This window comes from Corvus kubaryi, unplaced genomic scaffold (genome assembly GCF_017639235.1).
Source record: "Corvus kubaryi isolate FWS band 111438036 unplaced genomic scaffold, C.kubaryi_AGA036_p1.0 37063, whole genome shotgun sequence".
NCBI classification, from domain to species: domain Eukaryota; kingdom Metazoa; phylum Chordata; class Aves; order Passeriformes; family Corvidae; genus Corvus; species Corvus kubaryi.
Window position 1 is genome coordinate 301538 of NW_024581023.1, and position 14927 is coordinate 316464.

Below are 14927 nucleotides of genomic sequence, written 5' to 3' on the forward strand. Positions count from 1 at the left end.
CATGCTTAAAGCACAGAAGTCTCTTTTTTTAAAAACAAGTCTCTGTTAAACCCAAGGAATATTTTCAGCAGACAAAACTATTCCAATTTTGGAAAAGAATTAAAAATAGAAAATGCAATACTTGAGTTTGGGCCAGAAAAGATAAATACATACAGACACACATACACACAAGTATTAACTGGAAAAAGTATTTAAAGCCCAGTGGTTTCTCAGGTAAAGTTACTCTTTTTCTGTATCTCACAATGAATCAGACACAGGAGGTACCTTTTTGAAGGTTTACAGACAAAAAAATAGTTGTAACCAATGTTTTGACCTAAATCTGTGGTTCTGATCTCCAGCAGCACAGGCCCAGCTTTTCTATTTACCAGTTCCTGAGCCTGCAGGGTCTGGTTTGCTTGTGGTTTGTTCCTTTGTGTATAGGGAATTACTTGCTTTAGGGGCTGAGCCAAAAGAAGCTGCTGAGGTGCTATTGATGGAGAAGGGCTTGGTTTTAGGATGCCTTTTCAGGTGAGTCTGAGTTTAAATAAGCATCTAAAATAAAATCCTGCCTTGGCCAAGTAGTGACTTCCTTGACAGTGGAAGTCACTCTCTCTTCACCTTCCAGTTCATGAGGGAACAGGTCTGGACCAGCATGAGCAGCTGACAGAGCTTGGGAGGGAATAACAATCATTTATCACAGGTAGAGTAAAACTTCAGAGACAGAGACAAGGGCTTCAAGTTAATGAGGAAAACATATCCAAAATCAGCATTGAAACAGGAATATAAAGTTTCCTGTAGTCCCACTGTAGACTGACGACACCTTCACGATGTCTCAGCAATAGTATCTCATGAAACTTTGCTTTCTGAAAGCAAAAACAGTAAAAATGACCAATTATTCATTGAAGAAGACAGCCCTACCAATACGCAGTTTCGCTCTCAACACAGCAAATGCTGCTTGAAAAACAAAGATTCTCTGTGGTGCAATATAAAGTATTTATTTTAAAAATATTTACAATATTACACACTAGAGAAGCTGTTAAGTATTGTAGAAGAACCCACCTTTATTTCAAATGCTTTTCTAATTGATTTTAACAAAACCAGACCATGATGCATTCTGTTCATGTAGCCCAGAAGAGTCATAGAAATGAGTGAAGGGCTGTAAGATTATCTGTGAAGAGTTAGGTCTTCATGGTGTTCAGAGAACAGTTACCTGTTCTGCTCAAAAAAATATCCACCATTTAGGCAGACTGCTGACGAATCCTAGAATGGGTAGGAAGGGACCTTTTAAAGGTCACCCAGTCCCAAACCCTGCGTGCTGTGGGCCGGGGGCTGGGACACCTTCCACTAGACCTGGTGGCTCCATGCCCTGTCCAGCCTGCCCTTGAACATTTCCAGGGATGGGGCAGCCACAGCTTCTCTGGGCAACCTGTGCCAGGGCCTCCCCACCCTCACAGGGAAGGATTTCTTCCCAAATTCCATCTAACCCTGCCCTCTGTCAGTGGGAAACCTTTCCCCCTTGTCCTCTCACTCCAGGCTCTTGTCCAAAGTGCCTCTCCAGCTCTCCTAGAGCCCCTTCAGGCACTAGAAGGTCTTCTCAGAGCCTTCTTTCCTCCAGGCTGGACACCTCCAATTCTCCCAGCCTATCTCCAGAGCAGAGGGGCTCAAGCCCTCAGAGCATTTTCTTGGCTTTGCACTTGGCCTCGTTGAACTTCAGGAGGTTCCCCTGGACCCTGAATATGTCTAAAAATCACTCAAGTATCAGAATATTGCAGTTTTCTGTGATTTTTTGCAATAATTCAAAGAAGGAGTATGAACTGACAGCATTCACTGTTCTCACAGTCTGAGAGCAAACATGCGGTGTCCTTGTCTGCTGAGACTGGAAGGCAGAGGGGCTGGACTCCCTTTCCTATTAGCTTGTCCAGAGGAAAGGAGGACATTGTCCTATGCAGTGAATAAAGCATTTCCTCATATTTTGCTCTCCCCTGCTGCCCTTGTTTAGTGAGGGGCTGAGGGATGAGCTGTACTTCACCTGTCTGGAACATCTCCACATTCACTGCTCAGGGTTTTCAGAGGCCTTTGCTATTGGAAGACTCTGTAGTGCAGATTTACTGATGGTTCCGTAGGCCTGGGAGTAGCTGCCCATTGATGCCCTTGGATCACCTGCAGCTCCCACGTTTGCAGTGATCTGAAACATCTTTTTACTGGGCTTTACAAGGGGACGAACATCTTTGCTGTTACACTGAGAGTTTCTGGGATTCTGTGTGAGAAAGAAAAGCCAAGGAAAGTTAATAACCTGGAATCAGCTTTCTGGAATGCAAATAGGACACAGATTGGGCTTTGGTCAGCATTATCCTCTCAAAAAACAAACACAAACTCAGGGCATTTGTAGGCTGATCTTCTCCCTCTTCTCCTCTTCCTGTCACAGAAAGTTGGTCACAATTCCCTAAAGATTCTTCCAAATGCATTGGTCATGTGTACACCTGCATGTGCAGCAAGCTCCACAATCCCATCTTGGGGAATAAATGGCTTCTCTCACTCTCAAAACATTTTGGAAGGGATTCCAAATCAGAGGGGCTGAAAGGTGGGTTGCAAGTGTGCTACTGGACATGCTTGAAAGTTTCTGACAACCTGGGCTAGTGGAAGGTGTCCCTGACCATGGCACAGGGGTGGAATGAGATGAGTTTTTAGGTCCCTTCCAACCCAAGCAGTCTGTGATTCTGTGATTCTATGAATCTGTGGTTCCTCCTTCCGTACTCTTCCTCTGTCATAAGCTTCCTCCCATCACTTCTGCAGGTGCCAGCAGTCACCAGGCAGCAGACAGCCAGCTCAGGAAGAAAAAAAGGCAGGAGCAAGAGGTCATTAAAGAACGCAGTGAGAGTAAGGACTTTTGCAAGGAAGCATGGCCAAGAAGGGAAGAGGGAGGAGCAGAGAGGACAGGACTGACACCTTCACGGCTCAGCAACAGCAATTCATTAGAAATGCAGAAACATGAAATCACAGAATCACTGAGGCTGGGAAAGCCCTCTGAGGCCACTGGATCCAACTGCTCCCCCAGCAATGCCAAGGCTACCACTAATCCATGTCTCCACATGTGCCATATCCACACAGCTGTTAAATCTCCCCAGGGATGGGGACTCCACGCCTGCCCTGAGACAGTCTGTGCCAGGGCTGGACAGCCCTTTGCAGGTGGGTTTTTTCCAATATCCAACCTAAACCTCCCCTGGAACCACTTGAGGCCATTTCCTCTTATCCTGTCACTTGCAGAGCCCGACCCCCACCTGGCTGCACCCTCCTGTCAGGGAGTTGCAGAGAGTGAGAAGGTCCCACCTGAGCCTCCTTTCCTCTACAGCTACTGCTGCTGCTCCAGACCCTCCCCCAGCTCTGTTCCCTTCTCTGGACACACTCCAGCCCCACAATGTGGCCCCTCCTTTCTTGTGAGGAGCCCAAACTTGTCCCCAGGATTGGAGGTCCCTCAGCAGTGTCCAGCTGAGGGACCAGCATAGGGGACAGGTACTGCCCTGGGCATCTGACCATACCGTGGCTGGTACAAGCCGGGCGCCATTGGCCTCTTGCCCACCTAGGCACACCTAGGCTCATGTTCAGTTGCTATCATCAGCACCAGTAGGTGACCTTTTCCAGCGTTCCAGCCACTCGGCCTGGAGCACTACAGGGAGTTGCTGTGACGCAGGTTACCACAAGTAAGGGTTAGAAGTTAAGCTACTCACATTGTAAAGGCTCTGCACACTGGTAGGAGAGAGCCGAGTGTTTGGCTGTGTGATTTGTCTCCCTAGTTTCCCATTGTTGGGGATTCTGGACTGTTGAGGTGGTGCAGAACAGTTCCTGATCCCAGCACCAGGATTTGCATTTCCTGCAAAAGGAAAAACACGAGAGTAAGTAGGAAAATTGGAAGAACACAGAACACATTGACTGAGGCAGGAGCAGTCCCATACTCAACACTCATTCAACAATGTTTTGTTCTCATGTCATTTCCCTCCCACACTTTCACCCCCTCATTTTACCAAATTCAAACTTGCATCAGTTTGCAAATTCCCTTATTTCTTTTACACCACTCGTTCTCTCTTCCCCACAACAATACCCCAAGGGGCATTATACCTCCCGGTGTAGGAGGGTGGTACCTACTCTGCACAGTGGTGTGTGTGATGGGGTTGTACATCATCACACTAGTCTGTGACCTCTGACACACAGTTCTGGCCAAATCCTTGCTCTGGCTGGATCCTATTGGCTGGACCCCAGCTGTGGCTCCAGTGTGCACATGTGAAGGGTTTAGAAGAGGGGGTGTTGGTTCTTGCTGGCCTTTCCTGGTAGGTACAGCCACTGAGCTGAAACCTGAGAGAAGTGTGCTGGATTCAGACTGGCTCAGCTGAATGTTTTCTCTCTGCCCTTGCTCCTTTGGAAGGCTCTTTGACTTCTTTTCAAGGATCATCTGCAGAACCGAAAAGCAGGTTAGACTTAATGCAGCAATACAGCCGAAAAACAAAACATCAAAACAAAGAGGAATACTTAAAAATATCTGCAGTTTATTTTACAGGGTAAGTAACAAGTATAATAGTTGATCTTTAAAGTCCCTTCCAACCCAAACCATTCTGTCTTTCTCAGACATCATGCTTCAGAGATTTTTCTTTGCCATGTGGGAATTTAACATGTAAAGGTCTCTCAAAGATTACGACAGTATGGAACTGGCCGATCAAACACCAAGGTGTAACTGGGCCAGCAGGTATCAAAAGCCCAGGAGAACACAAAGACAAGACAATGACAGAATTCGTTAAGTGTGTGCAAGAATGGCAGGTTACCTGGAGGATTAGGATTTGGGAAAATAGGATGAAAGTACCTCATATAATTTATTTCGATATTCTGCCACAGACAGCTGGACATCATCACCCAAAGGAAGGATCACATCAAAATCCAAAGAGGGCTCCCTAGAAGGACAGTGGAATCTGAGGAAATGAGAACACATCATGTAATTCAATGACTGGAAACAGATTATTAAAATTTAAACAGGATAGTTAAACAATCTCATGTAAATAGAGTTGGAGAAAAAGAATTAGCTTTGCCATTTTTTCTGTAACGCATTTAAAGAAAATTTTTGACAAGAGCAGGTTTGTAATGTCTCAGAAGACATTGGGGAAGCTCCATACCGGTGTCACTCTCACCTGTTCACATAAGGATGCCGCAGAGCCTCCTCTGCTGTGAGCCGTTTGTCAGGGTTAAATACCAGAAGTTTCTTCAGCAGATCCAAGGCAGGCAATGGAGTAGAGGATGGGAAAATCTCCTCAAATGCTACTCGCTGCCTAGAAGTCAGAAAACAATGATACGAGCTCTCAGTGTCTTAATTCCCAAGTGAAGGCAGGAATGACAGTTCTGGGGTCAAGGTGACAACAGACACGAGTTCACTCACAAAGTGTGTGTCATAATCACTGAATCCTAGAATGGTTTGGCTGGGAAGGGACCTTAAAGTTCATCACTTTCCAGCCCCATTATCCCACAAATCTAGACCTGAGATCATAGAAACATACTTCTCTGTAATTTACAGAGAAAATCTGGTTTTGCATTTTGCAATCCTAAATATAATTGTGAACATAATGAAGATGAAAGTATCTTGAAAAAATCAGTTTTAAGCACCAAATCTTACTCATATTTTAAATAATTTCTATTTAAGGAGACAACTTAGAGCCCGCCCCTTCCAGTGCCATAAGAGGCTCCAAGACAGCTGGAGAGAGACTTTGGACAAGGGCCTGGAGTGACAGGACAAGTGGGAAGGGCTTCCCACTGCCAGAGGGCAGGGTTAGATGGGATATTGGGAAGAAATCCTTCCCTGTGAGGGTAGTGAGGGATTGCAATGATTTCCTGGAGAAGCTGTGGCTGCCCCATCCCTGGAAGGCCAGGTTGGATGGGGCTTGGAGCAACCTGGTCTAGTGAAAGGTGTCCCTGTCCATGTTGGGGGGTAGAATGAGATGATCTTTAAGGTCCCTTCCCACCCAAACTATTCTGTGGTTCCATGATTCCATGGTCCTACATTAGATGATCCAAGACACACGAACACCTCAAGCTTACCGGGAACTCATGTGGTTAATAACTGAGGCCTTGTACTCTGACTGCAGAGCCAAAATATCTGCAATAATAAAAAGATACTGTTACTGCCAAGATGAGGATTAGAAGAGCTACACAGTTTATGAAGGAAAGCAAATATTTGATATTAACATAGGAAATTATCCTCATAAAACTCAGTCAGAGATCTATGGAAGGGGGATGGAATATTTACTTACAAATTTTCTAAGCTGATTTTTGAATTCCTATTTATAAATCATACACTTCATAAACTTGCACTCTCATAGCAACAGATGCAGAAGCACCAGGATATCTGAATTTCTTATTTTCCTCTGACATTCAAGATGAAAACTTTCTTTGGAAAGGTGCCAGAATGAATAAGAGATACCTTCTTCCCTGACCCAGCCAGGCTGCTTTCTTCCACTCTTAACCCTTTCTCTAGACACCTTTCCCTGCAGCAGAGTCCTACCTTCTGGGGACGGAGCAGGGATGACCCTCAGGATCTGCTCTATTTGATTCATTGTTGATGTCCCAGGAAAAAGAGGCTTTCCAAGCAGCATCTCGCCAAGAATACAGCCAATGCTCCACATGTCTACACCCTTAGTGTAACTACAAACAGGAAGAGAACAGAGGTAGGATTAAATCAAGCAAATATTTTCCTGTACCTGGTATTCACATCACCTACATTGATTTATTTGCTAGAGAGCATGCTTGGTGACTTCTCAGATGTAAATGCTCACAGGTTTGAACTATCAGTTGAGTAACATTTGGGTATCATGAGACTGGCATGCGTGAAACAGAAAGGAGATTTATCCTACTCAAAGTCTAGTCTAAGAAGCCATAAAAGGAAATACATTACAGGAAAATGCCAGAACAAAGTAATATATTAAAGGTAATGCCAGAACAAGGTTTTATAGCCTTTTCATATGACCAAGAATGAAGATACATGTTCTTTGGAAACAATTGACTTTGGTCATAATGTATGCACAAAGTGTTACAATTACTTAAGAACTACATTTTTAAGCAAAGTAAATGCCAAACAATGGGTATAGGACAGTTTGCAAAACATCCATATTTAAAATTCAGGATACTACCCCAGCATCTATTTATTTACTTTTCTGGTTTTCCATAAGCCTGACTGACAGGTACTTGGTTCAAAATCTGATTAGGGAATATTTCATGAAGGTCTATCAAAAAACACTGCTTCAATTTGGAAAAGAGGACTTAAGTTCTCAAGCAAATTTTATAAAATTATGGGTTTAAGGGAGAAGAAGTAAGTCTGGTGGGAGAAAGGGTGACAAACAGATGAACTGCTCATGTACATACACTCACAGTCTAAGGGCACAAGAAGGCCATGTACATGTTCATGAGAGGTTTTTATGTCACAGAAGTTTAACTGTGTATTGAGCAAACAGACTGGTGACATGACACTGAAAATTAAAAAACTGAAGACTTTTAGACAAAAAAATTTGCAAGTGGTGAAGTCCCAGGCTCCCATCCCTCCACTCACTTGCGAGAGGCCAGTAAGATCTCGGGGGCTCGGTACCAGCGTGTGGCCACATACTCGGTCAGTGCAGGGGTGGGCTGGTCCTCACTCAGCTGGCACAGGGAACGGGCCAGGCCGAAGTCACACAGCTTCACACAGCACTGTGCATCCAGCAGGATATTGGAAGGCTGGATTGAACACAGGAGAATTAATTAGCCTTTTACTCTCTGAATAGCAGAAGATTATTATCAAGGTTGTTTTACTAGTCTCGTATATTTCTTCATACTTTTCCTATGGAGTCAGGCTGAGACAGCTGGGGGTATTCACCCTGGAGAAAAGGCTCAAAGGAGACCTTAGAGCTCCTTGCAGTGCCTAAAGGGGTGCCAAGAGAGCTTGAGAGGAACTTTGAACACGGGTCTGGAAGGACAACACAAGCAGGACTGGCGGCTTCCCACTGACAGAGGGCAGGGATAGATGGGATATTGCAAAGGAATTCTTCCCTGTGAGGGTGGTAAGGCCCTGGCACCAGCTGCCCAGAGAAGCTGTGGGTGCCCCATCTCTGGAAGTTTTCCAGGCCAGGTTGGACTGGGCTTGGAGCAACCTGGGATAGTGGAAGGTGTCCCTGTCCATGGCAGGAGGTGGGAACGGATGGGCTTTGAAGGTCCCTTCCATCCCAAATCAGTCTGTGATTTTATTTATTGTTCAACACAAAACTGGAGTGAAGGATACAGACCATGACCAAAATGTACCTTCTGATCCCTGTGAATAACATTCCCTGAGTGGATGAATTTAGTTGCCCTCAGGAGCTGGTAGACAATGTAACACTTGTGGATGTCTTTCAGCAAATTCCCCTTCTTAATCACAGCATGTAAATCTGTCTCTGTAATACATTATACCAGTAATAGATTTACATTGGTAAATATCAGTAGTATCACAAACATTCATATATATCATGTATATCACACCACTATCAAAGTGATAACAAGGATAACTCCTAAGAGAGGCTGGGTTTAAATGGCTGCTGCAATACTGAGTCTCACCCATGGACTCGAAGATGAGGTAGATGTCCTTGTCATTCTCTGCTTGGATAACATCGAGCAGCTTGATGATATTTGGATGTTCTCCAAATTTCTGCACAGGGAAGAGACCCAGCTGTCAAATTCATGTGTTTTGCTTGTGAATCATAAAAAGGACAATAACCTATTTCCATCTGTATTACTGTCTAGAACAAACATTAACATGCTGTTTCCTCCATTAGGCTTCTTCTGAAATAAACTTAAAAAAAGGATTCAAGTTTGTTCCATAGTAGGAAACCAGTCAGTTAATCAAAAAAATAATCTCTGTTGAATGAGACATTTATTCTAAAACTCCCTCTATACCATTTATAATGAAATCCAGCCCCCTTTATGCACACACATTTCCTACTGAACCACAGAATTTTTGTGGCATGCAAATAGATCATAGTTGCCATCAACATTATAGTTAAAAACCCAAACACCACCGGAACATGTCGATCTGAGGGCTGGCTCAGACACTCACAGGCTGCGTTGAGGAACTGACTGCATGGAGATGAGACAGCACCCAGAGATACCTGAACACAGCTATCACACTGCAGGTGGAGTCCATCCTCACATTTTTGCAGACTGACAATCCTGATGGGATCATTAAGTTAATCCCCAGCTTTAACAGCTTTTATTTCCCACTTCTGTGCAGCCAGGGACACAGTAAACACTTCATAATAGACCAACATTTTATAATGCATAACATCTAGGAAAGTTCACAAAACAACACGCTCACCTGCAGCAACCTGTGAAAACATACTCACAAAGCAGTGATACTCAGCCAGGCCACCACACGCTTTGTTTTCATTGTGAGGAGAACAGTCAAAATACCCATCCAAATGATCTAAAGAAGGTTTTTACCCAAAAGGGGATATTGTTCTAGAGATGCAGCTAAATCTTGACAGTGTTACTTGAGTACTATTTAAGAAGGAAAATTCCACTGTCTCACACTGCCTTGCCCTGGAACTGATAACAGAAAGTCATGAAAAAATTTCAATCTGTACTGAAAAAAACATGTTACCTTGAAAAAAACCTTGTCAGGGTCAGTTCTATTAATCTTTGCTTAATGAATAATAATGCTACTAACATACTTACCAAAATGACATTCTAAAATTGGCCTAGAATGCACCTGGAGATCTACAACTACACTGAACAGCAAACACAAAACTCTGCTCAATGACCAGAGCATCAGAGAATCATTCATACCTCCGATTCTACAGCAACTTCTCAATTAGAATAATTGAGATACATAATATAAAACAATAACCTAGTCCATCAAATGGCCTTGTGATAAATTTCAAGACAGAACAAAGCAATTATTATGCGCGGACAAACAAATTAAGACAAACACCCAGTTATGAATAACAGAGCATTTTTCACATCTTTTCCTTTCTGAGCCCTCAGTCTTGAACCACAAGAAAGAGTTTTAAAATAGGAGGGGAAACTAAAATTCTTAAAGTCTATTGAGCACCAAAAGTCATGGAAGTACGGGCTGAACGGCACATTAACTTTGCTCTCCCTGCCCTCCACTGCCAAGTGACTCCTTCTTTCCTTCAGAAGCCTGCTCCTCCTACATCCATCCACTCCAGAGTTCTGCACTTTCAGAGATGATCTAACAGGTAATTCATTTCTAAGGAACTGTTTCTATTTTTAGCTTTAAAGTCTGCAGCTTCTATTTCAGGCTTCAAGAATGACTAAAAAGTAAAAAAACATAATCTCTTTCCTACTTAAACTTGGCAGTCTTAGGAAATACCTCTTCTATGAGCCCTGCCTCACTTGTGTCCTTAGCAAATCATAAGTTATAACAACATTATTCCAAAATATTGATGTTTCTACATGGTAAGGCTGAGGAGGAGTGGACAGATAATTGGAATGCCACTGATAAGGTCAATTATATCAAAACAAGAGTAGTCTTAAGTTATTCCTTGCAGAACTTCCCTTTTTAGTTTTGGTTCGATTATTTTAAGTGATTAAATTGCTTACCGCATGATGGAGGAAAACAATTTTGGCATGTAAATCCCTCTCCCACCCCAGCCCCTCCTCCAGTCATGGCAGTTAAAACATAAGAGAAACAGTTTCTATCCACCAAGAAGCAAGAAGTGACAGAAGGTACAAGTCAATGTGTTGATGCTGCAGCAGACACATTGCTGAAAGTGGGGAAAGGGCAGGAAAGAGTAAAAACAAGCCCAAATGGAGAGTGTTTCATTCAGGTGGGTTCACGCTGAAAGGCCCTTTGCCAAGATGGTGCAGAAAAGAAATTAGAGTTATCAACACTAATCAATGACCCCTGCATTTTGGAAAACAACGGGAACAAAATACTTAGAGATCAGACATAATAAAAAATCAGAGAAGAGGGGGAACATTACCTGCAGGAACATAATCTCTCGAAATGTTCTCTAGAAATAAAGAATAAACAGTTTATTATCACTTCAAGAGAATGGCAGAACAGAGATGCACTTCAGTGACAGGGTTAAATCCACTCCTCTTTGTACATGCCATGGTACACAAAGCTTGGTATTTATTGCTTGTTTTTATCCCAATATAGCTGCAGACTGTATTGTTACATGCATAATTATCATCTTTCAGAGACAAAAATCCTGAAAATACCTATGGAATCCCACCACATCTCGGAACACATCAGGACAATAATTTCTCACCTGAGCATCTGTTCTGTTTCTGAAAGCATCAAAAATCTTTTTAACAGCAACTGTTTCTCCTGTCTTGCGGTCAATTGCTTTCCAGACAATGCCATAGGCCTGGGGAGAAACACAGGCAGGTGAGCAGTGTGCTGACACCTGCACGCAGCTCAGGCCTGAAGTGGAACCAGAATGTATTCAACGAGGGACTGGAATCAGAGATGATGGAAGCTACATGGAAGAGAGCGATTAGAGCAAGGAGCCACTCTACTCAGGAGACAGACTGAGAGAGTTGGGGCTGTTCAGCCTGGAGTAGAGAAGACTGCAGGGAGACTTTAGAGCTCCTTCCAGTGCATAAAGGGGCTCCAAGACAGCTTGAGAGGGACTTTGGACCAGGGCTCAGAGTGACAACACAATTTGGAAGGACTTCCCACTGCCAGAGGGCAGGGTTTAGATGGGATCTTGGGAAGAAATCCTTCCCTGTGAGGATGGGGAGACCTGGCACAGGTCACCCCAAGAAGGTGTGGCTGCCCCATCCCTGGAAGTGTCCAAGGCCAGGCTGGATGGGGGCTTAGAGCAACCGGGTCTAGTGTAAGGTGTCCCTACCCATGGCAGGAGGTGGGATTCAGTGGGTTTTAAGGTCTCTTTCAACCCAAACTATCCTGTGGTTCCATGACTCTATGTATTGGAGAGCAGCCCTGAGGAGAAGGACTTGGGGGTGCTGCTGGATGAAAAACTGGAAATGAGCTCACATGCACTAGCAACCCAGACAGCCAACCATGTCCTGGGATGCATCAAAAGAAGGACAAGCTGGGGATCAGGCCCAGCCAGTTCAGGGTTGTGACAGGCAGGTCCTGCCTGACCAACCTGATCTCCCTCTGTGACAGTGTGACCTTCTCAGTGGCTGAGGGAAAGGCTGTGGATGTGTCTGCCTGGACTCGAGTAAAGCTCTGACACCGTTTCCCACAACATTTTTCTGGAGAACCTGGCTGCTCCTGGCCTGGACAGGTGCACTGTTCGATGGCTCATGGCTGGGCCCAGGGAATGGTGGGCAATGGGGCTACATCCAGCTGGGGCCGGACACCAGTGGGATTCCCTAGGCTCAGTACCGGGGCCAGTCCTGTTCAATGTCTGTATCAATGCTCTGGACAAGGGGCTTGAGGGCACCTCAGCCAGCTCACAGAGAACACCAGGCTGGGCAGGAGCATGGATCTGCAGGAGGGCAGGAACCTCTGCAGAGGGGTCTGGAAAGGCAGCATCGATGGCCCTTGCACCGAGGCCAGTGGTGCAAGGGTCAACAAGGCCAAGTGACAGGTCTTGCTCTTGGGTCACAACAACTCCATGAAACACGTCAGGCTTGGGACAGAGTGGCTGGAAAGCTGGAAAAGGACCTGGTGGTGCTGGTGACAGTGGCTGAATATGAGCCCAGGTGTGCCCAGGTGGCAAGATGCCAATGGCACCTAGTTTTTGGCAGCCATGGTGTGGGTGGCAGGTCAAGAGAGATAATTCTTCCCCTGTATTTGACTTTGGTGAGATTCCCACCTGGAGCACTCAGTACAAGAAAGATGCAGACCAGTTTGAGCAGGTGCAGAGAAGGGCCATGGAGATGCTCCGAGGGCTGGAGGCCCTCTGCTCTGGAGCCAGGCTGAGCTGGGGGTGTTCAGTCTGGAGAAGAGAAGGCTCAAAGGAGAACTCACTGTGGTCTTTCAATACTGAAGGGGGGTTGGTAAGAAGGATGGAGAGAGACTTTTTACTAAAGTCTGTAGTGATAGCATCCCTGCACCACAGAATTGCTGAGGTTGGAAAAGCCCTCCAAGACCATTGGGTCCAACCACTAACACAGCACTGTCAGATCCAACACTAAACCTTTTTTTTTTTCCAATTAAAAGCTGTGCTGTCTGTTAAGGGAACAGGAACTTCTCCCTGAGTTTTCCCTATTCTGGATGACTGTGATACTTGCAAATGATGACTGCTCAGTCTCACTTGTGGTACAGATCCAGTTTTTTTATTTTAGGCATAGATTTGAATCTTGACTTTCCACAGTCTAGGAGCTGCTTTACCTTTGGACAACGGGATCGTATCCCACGCAGAAATGCCCATTTAATGTTTAAATACTTGCACAAAGCAAAAAAGCTGCAATGTGTGATTCTAGTGATTAAATAGTCATGTAACGACACCAAGGCAGACTTCCCAGTAACATCTGTAGTCCTGGAGCATGGGATCAGGACCTTTGCCATGCATGAGGCAGTACAAACACTTACCTCAGGTAAGTGCTACAGTACTACTCTGCTGGCAACTGGGAAACAGCCTCAAGTTGTGCCAGGGGAGGTTTAGGCTGGATATTGGAAAAAACCCTCCTGCAAAAGGCTGTGCAGCCCTGGCACAGACTGTCTCAGGGCAGGGGTGGAGTCCCCATCCCTGGGGGGATTTAACAGCCGTGTGGATGTGGCACATGGAGACATGGATTAGTGGTGGCCTTGGCATTGCTGGGGGAGTGGTTGGACTCAACAGGCTCAGAGGGCTTTTCCACCACAGTGATTCCTTGACTCTGTGAAGATAATGAGGGAAATACTTAAATGCTTGTATCAATGCAACTAAGTGATGGCAAAGAGCTGCCAGAGTAGAAAAGCAGATAACTGGGGAGGGTTTAGAGACTGTCTGAGGAGACATATCTTAGAAATTACCATTGGCTCATGTATAAAAATACATGTTATGGAGAAAATATGACGATGCACCATGATCTGAAGTGATGGGGTTACAGTAAATGTAGAAGGATTTGGTAGGCACAAAGAGAATGTACTTTGAGACTCAGATCCATTTTACTATTTATTCTTGAGCTCTTACAGTCCCCCGGAGTTCCCCTGGGTCACCTGGAGCTCCCACGGGGCCCTGAGCGACAGAGTTCCCACGGGCGCCTGAACTCCCAAACACGCCCTCAGCTCCCCTGGGCCGCCTGAAGCTCTCACAGTGCCCTGAACTCCACACGGGCCCCCCGAGCTCTCATGGGCCCTCCCAGCTCCCGCGATCACCCCAGCTCCTACAAGCCAGCCCCCCCGCCAGGCACTCACCCCCTTGCCCAGGCGCCTCTTGATCTCGTATTTGCGGCACACGAGCGGCTCCACCTCGGGCGGGCTCATGGCGGCACCTCCCTGTTGGCTCCCGCTGCCATGGAAACGGCCCCACGCACTGCGCATGCGCAGCACCGCAGCGGGGCCGCCAGGCGGCGCCGTGACCTCGGGCGGGCGGTGCCGGAGCGCTGCGGAGGGAGGAGGAGGAGGAGCGGGAAGAGGAGGAGGAGGAGGAGCGGGAAGAGGAGGAAGAACGGGCAGGGGGCGAGCCCCTTCCAGGGCTCCGGGAGTGCCGGATAGGGGCTTGGACACGGGCCTGGAGTGACGGAACAAGGGGAATGGTTTCCCACTGCCAGAGGGCAGCGTTAGATGGGATGTTGGGGAGAAATCCTTCCCTGTGAGGGTGGGCAGGCCCTGGCACAGGTTGCCCAGAGAAGCTGTGGGTGCCCTATCCCTGGAAGTTTTCCAGGCCAGGTTGGACTGGGCTTGGAGCAATCTGGGATAGTGGAAGGTGTCTCTGCCCATGACAGGTTGATGGGACGGGACAAGTCTTAAGGTCCCTTCCAACGTAAACCATTCTGAGATTAAATGATACTTGTTTGGGTTTTTTCCCCCCAGTTTTGATTCCTCC

General features: G+C 45.9%; 1 protein-coding gene across 4 annotated transcripts; it reads right to left on the reverse strand.

Moving 5' to 3' along the window:
• Window positions 1-5: 5 nt before the first annotated feature.
• Window positions 6-14418, reverse strand: MAPK15 (mitogen-activated protein kinase 15). Of its 4 annotated transcripts, XM_042020933.1 has the most exons (14): window positions 14297-14416; window positions 11250-11348; window positions 10959-10988; window positions 8572-8662; window positions 8281-8411; window positions 7556-7719; window positions 6515-6654; window positions 6052-6109; window positions 5151-5288; window positions 4829-4934; window positions 4120-4423; window positions 3705-3847; window positions 2009-2236; window positions 757-842 (listed from the first exon to the last, which is right to left on the reverse strand). In XM_042020933.1, the coding sequence occupies exons 1-13, from the start codon at window positions 14363-14365 to the stop codon at window positions 2030-2032; spliced, it is 1680 nt and encodes a 559-aa protein (XP_041876867.1). In that variant the 5' UTR covers window positions 14366-14416; the 3' UTR covers window positions 757-842; window positions 2009-2029. The 4 variants fall into 4 exon arrangements, with proteins under 4 accessions (XP_041876869.1, XP_041876867.1, XP_041876865.1 ...); XM_042020935.1 differs by lacking the exon at window positions 2009-2236 and having other exon boundaries at window positions 6-842; window positions 14297-14418; XM_042020931.1 differs by lacking the exon at window positions 757-842 and having other exon boundaries at window positions 954-2236.
• Window positions 14419-14927: the final 509 nt, after the last annotated feature.